Below are 10,746 nucleotides of genomic sequence, written 5' to 3' on the forward strand. Positions count from 1 at the left end.
GGACGCCATGAGCAGTCGAGAATAAACAAACTTTTAAAGCATTTCGTGCGGTAGAAGGTTAAGGGGATGTTATGATGTTATGAAAGTTAAGGGGATGTCTTTATCGTATGTTATATGTGATGACAACACACTTTGTTTAGTAATTCTAGGCGAGTGACGTCTATAATAAATGGCAAGCGTGGAGATCTATTAACATCACTGCATCATTTGTACCAAATTCTGCTCAAGCCATGGTGTTGAGTGGCGTGCATGCCGTTAGCTACTACACTGTCGTCGCTGCATTGGATTTTGCTATCTGTGCTATACGTCTTTAATTATATCATCTGTTTCTGTCGACGGGTCCTTTAAGTTTTACAGGTGCACTAGGAATTCTGCCATCCGTATATACACAGGTCAAAAAATAAGCCGAAACAGGCATTTTATTTGCTTTTGGTTTCAACATTACTTTTCGGCCACATGACGACGATTGAATCTGGGTGATTTGGGGTATAAATGACAGCTTGGCTAATGAGAACGCAATCATGTTATTTCACAGTGGAGCATACACCTGGGCCGATTACACAAAGCCATTTCTAAGTAAACTCAAAATTTAAACCTCTTCACAGTGCTTACCTTTTGGTACTGCAAGTTGAAGTTTGGACGCATTAGTCATAGGATAACATTGGTGAGGTGGGAAAAAATTCAATTTCTAATGCCGAAGATTGTATTTCAAATGTTGAATAAAGGTATCCGAAATGGTCAGAAATGGATGTGGAATCGACCTCTGGCCCTAAATAGCCCAAAAAATTCACCATCTTCATACGAGTAATACATTTAATACATGTAATATTCTAACAACGTTTTATGAAAAGTGTATGAAAGAAAGCTATTGTGTATTTTTTGCTTATATTCCTGCATTTCTTTTGTAAGTGATGGTAAATGAATGTTGGGGTTGTTTTTCACATTATTTCAACACCTGGTTTTGATAACTGTAAAAATTCACCTGCTTCACTGATTTGATCAAACGTCAGCTTACCTTGAGCTTACATTTGAGAGTTGTTTATATAGAGTAACAGGGGGTGGTAATGCGAACACATATAAATAAAAGACTGCAAAGCCGACGGTGTATGTGTTACACATGTATATCGAACCCAGAGCGGGAACTGGCAGCTGACTTTGGGATAAAAATGAAACAAGCGTGATGTGGTATATACGTTGACAGATGTAGGTGACATGTCAAGAGCTGTGGTACACAGGGAACCGCAATGACCATACAGGTCGCCATACACAACAGCCAAGCTCATTTGTTTGAAGTATGTTATATATTTCTTCGTTGAAATGAATATTCAGACTTGCAATATGCTATTTATAGGTTGTTGTTGAAATCCATGCCCCTCAGAGCAAATTATAGAGGGTAACAGTATCTTTCGATTTTGTGTGGAATGACAGCTATGTCGACAATAAACCTGAAGGCCCTATTCAAGAAAATTTGCATTAAAAACATACACAAAAACGTTTTCTTATATACAGTTTACTTAAACGGATTGTAGAGTTTACAAGAAATGATATCACGAATAACCAACGGTGAGAAAACAAATGGTGAGCATTTCATTAAAAGCAACTGAAAGACATGTCAAAGATACAGTAGTATACACGCATCTGTCCCTTTAAGCATAAAACAACTATACATACACAGCGTTTATTAATATGTAAACAGTAACTCTATCCAATAATTACATGCTCTGGCATAAACAATATCACTTATAAGTTTGCATCGTGACAAAAAACGGATCACACTTCTTATCAAAAGCCGTTTATACCCGTCTGAGATGTGCAAAAACACAAAAACCGAATCAATCCTGTTTTCTGGTGGAATATATTGTTTCACGCATTAAAAGGATAGCGTATTATTCTATACTAGTACACAGAATACAACTGCACCAAACTGGTCGTAATTGGTCTCAGTCGACATACATTCCTTAATAGCGCCAGAACGCTGAGAATGCGTGGTCTATATCAAACGTCAGCATACCGAAGATATTCTTCAACGCAAAATCATTTGTATTGTTGATCAAACTTGTCCCTTGATCACACATATTTAGAACTGGCTACATGTTATACACAGCATTATGGACAAAATCATTTTCATCCAATATCTACATCCAATATATCTATATACAATATACGTCATGTATGTATGTAGGTTGACTCTTATATTCGTCAAAAGTAGGAGGCTAAATAATCTCATGTAATATTTCTTCTCAACGAATTCTCATCAGAGGTAGCATTGTTTCCCAGATAAAAGGCAAACCATTATTTCAGAGCTGAGATGGAATTGTTCGCATGGTACTCACTGAGTGCAGTTTATGTGGACAATGTAGGCCTCATACTCAGTTTGTATGGACAATGTAGGCCTCATACTCAGTTTATGTTGCCCAAACAATGTCATCCTCATAAATTACCTACAAGATGAAATCTGCAAATCCACAAAAGAAGATTTCCCCTGTATTGTCCGTGGCCCAGGCTTTCACCGTGTATCGACCCTGCAAGGAAAAAGAAACGCCATATGAATTAATACACAAGAATCAGGATTCAACATTTTTTCCCTTTCATAACATGACGGTGTTTTCTACAGCAGTGTTTGACAATGCGCTGAAAAGCGTAGATGCCGCGTTGATAGCGAACATAGATAGCGAGCTATAGCAAGTCATCACCGTTACACGCAATGACGGTATACCCACACCGGACATGCCACCCAATCCACTCAATCACAGTATACCGACATCGGACGCCCTACCCAATCATAATATACCCATATCGGACACCCTTCCCAATCACAGTATACCGACGTCGGACACTCTACCCAATCATAGCATACCGACATCAGACACCCTACTCAATCACAGTATACCGACATCGGACACTCTACCCAATCACAGTATACCGACATCAGACACCCTTCCCGATCACAGTATACCGACATCGGACACCCTACTCAATCACAGTATACCGACATCGGACACTCTACCCAATCACAGAATACCGATATCAGACACCCTACCCAATCACAGTATACCCATATCGGACACCCTTCCCAATCACAGTATACCGACATCGGACACCCTACTCAATCACAGTATACCGACATCGGACGCGCTACCCAACCACGGTATATCGACATCGAAAAACCTACCCGACCACAATATACCGACATCGGATACCTTACCCAATTACATGACAATACCGACATCGGACACCCTACTCAATTACGGTATACTGCTATCGAAAACCCTATAAACAATCACGGTATACCCACACTGGACACCCTACCCAATCACAGTACACCGACACATAACAACTCACAAATTCATGTCATATCGACTCCGGTCACCCCACCAATCAGATTAAGGTATACTTACATCAGTCTTCTATTTTTCAAACTACTCCCTATGAGCTAATTGCGTAAGAAGCCGTAAAGGTGACATGGTGAAAATAAAATTCGAAAAAAAAAATGACATGATGAAAATTTTTTTCTTTTATTTTTAACTCCCGACTTTTAAAGTCGAGCCCCGAGTTTACAAGTCGGCTTAAATGGTCAATCGCAGGTCCTTTGCCATCAAACAACCAAAATGGCAGCCACAGCCGCGCGTCTCTCACTGATAAATACCCGTTTTGACTGGGGTCTTACCATGAGACAAATAACTTGTATTTTGAATAAAGAACAAGGATTACAATGGGAATGATCGTCTACACAGTTAAGTTCCAGTCTGTTTAAAACCACATATTCTCAGCTGCCACGCTCAGTGCTTGTGAACTTCATGTGCATCTACGACTTCGCTCGATGGACGTGACTAGGTACGCAGAAACAGTGACGAAATAAATGAATGACGGAGTACATCGCTTTAGACCGACTTGTTTTAGGCGGCCAAAGCATTTTCCTATATCATCTAGGCAGCTTATTAATAAACAGATTTAAAGAGATATATATGGACTAAATAAACATAAAATATAAATACAGCGTGCAGCCCCGCCCTTGTATAGCCAAGTTGAGTTCTGTCAATCCCAAGAGCAACAGCTATATGTGAGACACTATTCGAATACATGTACTTGATCCAGGCAGAGTGGAACTAAGGCAAGCTTTAAGGCCAACGGCCTTTACATTACGTCACATACATGTCTGAGGAAAACTGTGATAGGTTTAAATCTTATCGTATTGTTTGGTTGTGTTTACTTTATTAATAATCACAGATTGTTGAAGGTTATAGTATAAATCGCGTTGGCTTTTCTTGTCGTCTGAAAGACCATTTTGGGACTGAGAAAGTATAATTTGCAAGAGACAAAAGTTAATTTGCAAAAACATAATGGCACTGACGATCAGGCAGTAGCCCCCTATATATAGATGAGATTGTAACGTAACCATTAATTATGACTTATCAATTATGTCTGGGACCCAACAAGTAAACTCGGGGCCCCGGCTTGTAAACTCGGGGTTAAAAAACTTTTTTTCTTCCAAAAAGAATTTTTGTTTCACCATATATATTTTTTTTGCTCTTCCAAAATTTGTTTTTTTCACCATATCACTTTTACGGCTCCGTCGCTTATAGTGCTCACTTTTGGAATGTATCTGGGAACTTTCAAGAATCTGTCGTAGGTCTTGTATCCCTCTGTTATAGGGCAGACGATAATCCGTCGAGAGTCTGGAACGCTGGGGTCCTTGAAACATATCTCAAAGTTGTTCTCGTACAGATCCTGACCGTTATACTTCACCTGGATACGAAACCACCCATCCGTGATATCCGCGTCTAAAAACAAATATATCCAGTTACGTAAGACGATATAACGTGAGTTTACTAATAATATTTTACTACATTTTCTTTGAATCCAATTTCCTTTCTTAAACAATTTATATTCTTACAAGTACCAAAAAACTTCAATTAATGATGTGCGAAAACGTAAGCCTATACACAGTTGTTTTGACAGATAACATAGATAGCATGTGTAAACCTATAAGAACTTGATAATATTTATAATTTAACATCTGGTTGAATCAGAATACAAAACAACCATTGGTATGCGTATCACCCAAACACATCATGCTTTTCTTAGAGATATACAAAGTACAGGCGTACCGGTAAGACAGAGATAAATGACAACTGCCTTACATAGGGACATTTGTATACCTGTAATTGTGTACGCTTTCATGGCACGTGTCCATGCACAATATAAAGATTATGAATCTATACATTTAGGCATACTTATATATTATCTTCAACTGTTCAGGCATATGACAAATACAAGTATGTAGGTTTAAGTCCACAGTCATGAGCAATGGTTTATCCAGTGTTGAGGCAGGTACATTACAGGTGTACAATATTTCTTACTTAGGGATATATTGACGAAAATCCTCGACGTCACACCTCCGAAAACTAGGTCTGGCATCAAAATTACTTTTCCCACCGTGAATCGATCACTCGGGTCTGGAAGAAAGATCCGAATGTCAGTGTATGGAAGATCAACGATTGTACTTGTACGATACACCAAAATTTACCATGAAACGGAAAATGAAGACACGTATACCAGAAAAATGAGAAAGAACGCATCATTGAGTCATAATTTAGGTTTCTTAATAGCCCTTCTATTTTATGCACATTTTCCGTGAATGGTCGGGAATATTCGGAAATGTCGTCTCAGTGAACATACTAGGAATGCGAGACCAGATTAGCGCTCCCAATTGCATACTTTTTGTCAGGCCATATCCTGAATTCCATACTGAGAAGAAAAAAAAAGCGTTTCATGTATCCTTTGATAAGACAGATTGGTAAGGCCCTTACATAAACGTGAATAGAAGCTACTGGCCTAGCCAGTTAAATATAAATCTGAACATAGATCTTCGCCCGTCCAGCATTGCTCGCCCTAATAAACAACAGGACAATCCCTTGGTTTGGTGTTGTCGTGTTGTACAAACCGAAACTATAATTCTATACATCTTCACACCTTTCTTACCATTTTATACCATTACACACTTCCAAGCCATGGCGAATTTAAAGAATCTGCCATTGGGGCTTTAGGCATGTACATTTATGCCTCTTGATTTTTGTATTTACAACATTTATAGTCTGGGCCTCTATCCCGTAAAAACATCTGGGCCTCTAACCCGTACAAACATCTGGGCCTCTAACCCGTTGCGAACATCTCAGCGTCTAACCCCTTCAAAACATTTGGGCCTCTCACCAGTACAAAACACCTGAGTTTCTAACCCGTACAAAATTTCTGGGCCGCTAACCCGTGGAAAAACATCTGGGCCTCTAGACCGTGCGAAACATCTGGGCCTCTAGCCCGTGCAAAACTTCTGTACCTCTAACCCGTGCAAACCATCTGGGCCTCTAACCCGTCAAATACGACTGAATCTCTAACCCGTTGCAAACATCTAAGCGTCTACATATGGGCTAACCCGTACAAAACACCTAAGTTTTTATCCGGTACAAAATTTCTGGGCCTTTAACCCGTACAAAACATCTGGCCCTCTAGCCCGCAGAAGAACATCTGGGCCTCTAGCCCGTGCGAAACATCTATGCCTCTAGCCTGTGCAAAGCATCTGGGCCTCTAGCCCGTGCAAAACATCTGGGTCTCTAGCCCGTGCAAAACACCTAGACCTCTAGCCCGTGAAAAACATGTGGGCCTCTGACCCGTGCAAAACATCTGGGCTTCTAATCCCGACAAAACATCTGGGCCCTCAACAAGCGAAAACATCCGGGAATCAATCAGAACTCGCTTTATTGAGCCTCTGGCAACAGGCTTTATCACTATTGCTCAAAAAATGAAATATCCAAAAAGGTTAAGATTTGTCAGAACTTCGGTCCGTACCTCAGACAAGAGTGAATCAATTGCCTAACCAGACACATTTATTACTCCCATATTCTCGCGGAATCACGAGCTTCCAAGCGGACCATAGCGAGTACCCCACGCTGTCAGTGCACACCTGTAGTGTATCCCGGGTCTCCGCTTCCTCGGAGAAAGAAATTCCATTTCAATTCTTTCCCGTTAAACAAATGAAATTATATTTCTAGTGTGGCTTAAAATATTATAATTACACCTAACAATTTTTGATTATTATTATTTTAGAATTATTTATTATTATTACTCAAGTTATATGTTTCCTAGATTGCATGGCCCGTTTTGATACTGTAATGCCATGATTCAGCACCGTTCACACGGTGCCATTCATCGCGCCAATATGAAGAATTCATGAAGGTTGTAGGCACAGCGTGTGACTTATTTTGAGTCTGGAAGGTGCTGTTCGTACATGTATATAAAAGAGAGACATTTCATATTTAAATTCGACTAATAAAATTTGACGAGTGAATACGACAAACCTGTTTTTCTCATTTTTGTCAAAATGTTTAAATTGCTTTAGTGCTACTAACGTGACGACCCTTATTGAAGACATTTGAACAGGCTAATGGCCGACGTACAAAGTGCATTGTGAATGCTTCAGGGTCACAGAATCCTAATCTGCCGGACGTAAATCGACGCTGTGACTGGGAACGGCTGGATTTTTGAAAACTAAAAAGTGACTTGGAGCAGCAGTTTCTCGGAGCTGAACGTGCATGTTGGAACTTTCTGCGACTCGAAGCATCCAGTTGTACCCAGATTCGTCGATCTACGTGCAAACAAACGGAATCTTGTAAGACACCGCCAAAATGCTCCTGATCGCGAGATTTTCTCAAACATTTGGACATAAGCGTTACGCTTATGATCGTAGGTGTACATAATAGTTCATGTCAGTATTAAGATAAGGCGGGATATATACTGAACCTTGGCCTTTTCTTAGTAAAGACTGCATAAATAAGGGCTTGATAACAGCTGCATACTTTAAGGCTCACCAGTGCCACCGTCATGTTTGTCAATCGAGCATATATTAACATCGAGAAGGGATAATGCTAACTTTGTCTGAGATGTCAGACCTGTCTTCATGCTACACGTTTGTGAGATACCTGCATGACGAAGGATGGTAGTTTTCCACGGCGTCCACCCAGTTTCCCTAACCCATAAATAAGACCGAAAGTATGGCGTTAAACCACAATCAAATAAAGTAATATCCTACAGAAACACACGGCTGATTTTCCTTAGGGATCACAGGTCATACAGACCGATCGGAAGACAGAGAGTGTAAGCATAAGGCCCTGTTTTACATATACATGTCTACGAGAGTAGGTTTTGAAAGAGAAAATAAGTTGCAAAGAGAGATTATCATCAATCTATGTGTTAACTAATTAAACTTGTAAGACACTAATGAAAAATATCAGTGCTCTTCTATTTTTCTAAGCCACTTAGGACTCACCACATTTGTCATAAATACTGCCAATGGAAACATAACCGCTGGCGATGATGAAGTTGTTCCAACTTTTTTCGGCCTCGTCGTACGGGTCATAATCTGGGTCTCCGGGCTTGTGCACCTTCTCGATCGTCTGCTTCTCTCGATTGTTGGCTGCCAGAATCTCGGCCGTTGGCGGGTGACGAAACATCGCCAAGTACACCGTGAAGACGGTAAAACCAGCAGCTGTTAGCCCGACAACCACTTTTTTACCCATCCTTGTTCAGTCTCACAGCGTGGTGATGAAATCCTGACCAAAAGTTTTTGTCGCTGACATTTTCACTTGTATTTGATTAGAAACATTCTTCACTGCGAAGGCATGCCTTTCAGAGGAAAAAATGGACAGTTTCAGGCACCGAAACACAGAATAATGGTTCCTTGTGACGATTGTCTGTATGTTGGTTAGCATTTCGGTCGGCCGTCTCGGATGTTACATGTCAGTAACTGATTTAAATTTAAAACTGCACCGTATCATTCATGTACTCAGTATTGTCATGTTATCAGCACGCTTCCTAGGGTCAGTTCGTACGATGTCAACATTTATAGGCTTGTTCTGTATGAGATATAAGGGCAAACGGCTGACTGCAACCGCCTTCACCACACAGCTGTCGGCTCTTCTGACTGAATAATTCGCGACGGAAACACTCGACTCTTGTTTCTGTACCCAGGGACGGAAACTTTCCGGTGCTATTAAATAACAGCAGTTTGCATGGTTCCCGAATCTCTGATGTCGAGCATGAGTGGAGAACATTGCCTGCCAGCTGATAGGAGAGATCAAAGTCTGTGCCACTAGGTCAGTAACTTAATAGGTTGTAGAGCTGATTAGTCCAGGGTCGATGGATTGACATAGGTATGGTATGCAGGTCAAAGATTCGGACAGCAGATGTCCATATGGATGAGTGGTGATCTCATGCCTCAGCCATATCCCTGACAAAGTCAAGTGGCAGTGGCTAAGGGCTATAACTCCATGGTTAAATGATTTGTCCCAAGTGGCTGGGAGATATGTACGGATATGTCTGTCACCATAGGAAAAAGTGTGTCCCACTGGCTGAAATCGCCATGGTTTAGAGATATGTTTCCATGGCTGGGGATATCGCCAGGCAGAGGGATATGTCATCTGGATGAGGGATATGTCACCGTGGCTGAGGGATATATGTTACCTGGGTGCGGGATATGTCACCTAAGTGAGGGATATGTTACCTGGGTTAGGAATTTGTCACCGTGTCTAGGGGATATGTCGCCTGGATGAGGGATATGTCACCATGGGTGAGGGATATATGTTACCTGGGTGAGGGATATGTCACCTGGGTGTTGAATTTGTCACCGTGGGTGAGGATATGTCACCGTGGCTAAGGGCTATATCATTGTGGCTGAGGGGTTTGTCACGCGAGTAAGAGGTATGTCACCTGGGTGAAGGATATGTCGCTTAGGTGAGGGATGTGTCCACAAGTCTGAGGTATGTCATGACTGAGGGATGTTTGAGGCATATCTCGCCGAGGTGAGAGATATGCCGCCTGGGTGAGGCATTGGTCGTATGGGTGTAGGATATGTCACCGTGGCTGAGGAATATGTCGCCTGGGTGAGGGACATGTCACCGTGGCTGAGGGATATGTTACTTGGGTGAAGGATATGTCACCTGAGTGAGGGATATGTCGCCTGGGTGAGGGATATGTCACCGTGGCTGAGGGATATGTTACCAGGGTGAGGGATTTGTCACCGTGGGTAAGGGATATGTCGCCTTTGTGAGGGATATGTCACTGTGGCTGAGGAATTTGTCATCGTGGGTGAGGGAGATGTGGTCTCGGTAAGGGATATGTCACCATGGCTGAGGGATATGTCAACGTGGCTGAGGGCTTCATCAACGTGGCTGAGGGTTATGTCACCCGAGTAAGGGATCTGTGACCTGGGTGAAGGATATGTCACCGTGGCTGAGGGATACGTTACCTGGGTGAGCGATATGTCACCATTTGTTAAATATCTCTGAAAACTGACTGGAGAATATGTCGCCATGGGTAATGGATATGTCAGGGATATAAAGGACAATACAAATTCAATAGTAATAATAAATGCATTAACGTCAACAGCAATATTTACCGGTAGCTAAAGCTTGTCTTCCTGACAATGGAAGTAGACGTTGCCCTACGTCATTTAGTTTGCCCTCTTATCCCAGCACTATGCCAGCGTCAAACTATACTCCACTCAATCTGCATGGTGTGGATGGCTATTAGAATAACCATATATATCTTCATTCACAATTCTATCAATTTTCTTTCTAATTTATTTATTTCCACTGTGTTTTACCTTGCAGTGTGTATTATTTCACTTATTTGACATATATACTAACCAGTGTGATCAGCCCAACAAAACGAACTTTGGGGGCAAAAAGCTACATC

General features: G+C 41.4%; 1 protein-coding gene across 1 annotated transcript; it reads right to left on the reverse strand.

Annotated features, from left to right (window-relative positions):
* Window positions 1-1,504: 1,504 nt before the first annotated feature.
* On the reverse strand, window positions 1,505-9,008 carry LOC135475393 (putative phosphatidylglycerol/phosphatidylinositol transfer protein 2). Its single transcript, XM_064755266.1, has 4 exons — window positions 8,321-9,008; window positions 5,361-5,456; window positions 4,591-4,781; window positions 1,505-2,522 (listed from the first exon to the last, which is right to left on the reverse strand). Exons 1-4 carry the CDS (start codon window positions 8,568-8,570, stop codon window positions 2,442-2,444), a joined length of 618 nt encoding a protein of 205 aa, XP_064611336.1. The 5' UTR covers window positions 8,571-9,008; the 3' UTR covers window positions 1,505-2,441.
* Window positions 9,009-10,746: the final 1,738 nt, after the last annotated feature.

The sequence above is a fragment of the Liolophura sinensis genome, chromosome 9, assembly GCF_032854445.1.
Source record: "Liolophura sinensis isolate JHLJ2023 chromosome 9, CUHK_Ljap_v2, whole genome shotgun sequence".
In the NCBI taxonomy this organism is placed as follows: domain Eukaryota; kingdom Metazoa; phylum Mollusca; class Polyplacophora; order Chitonida; family Chitonidae; genus Liolophura; species Liolophura sinensis.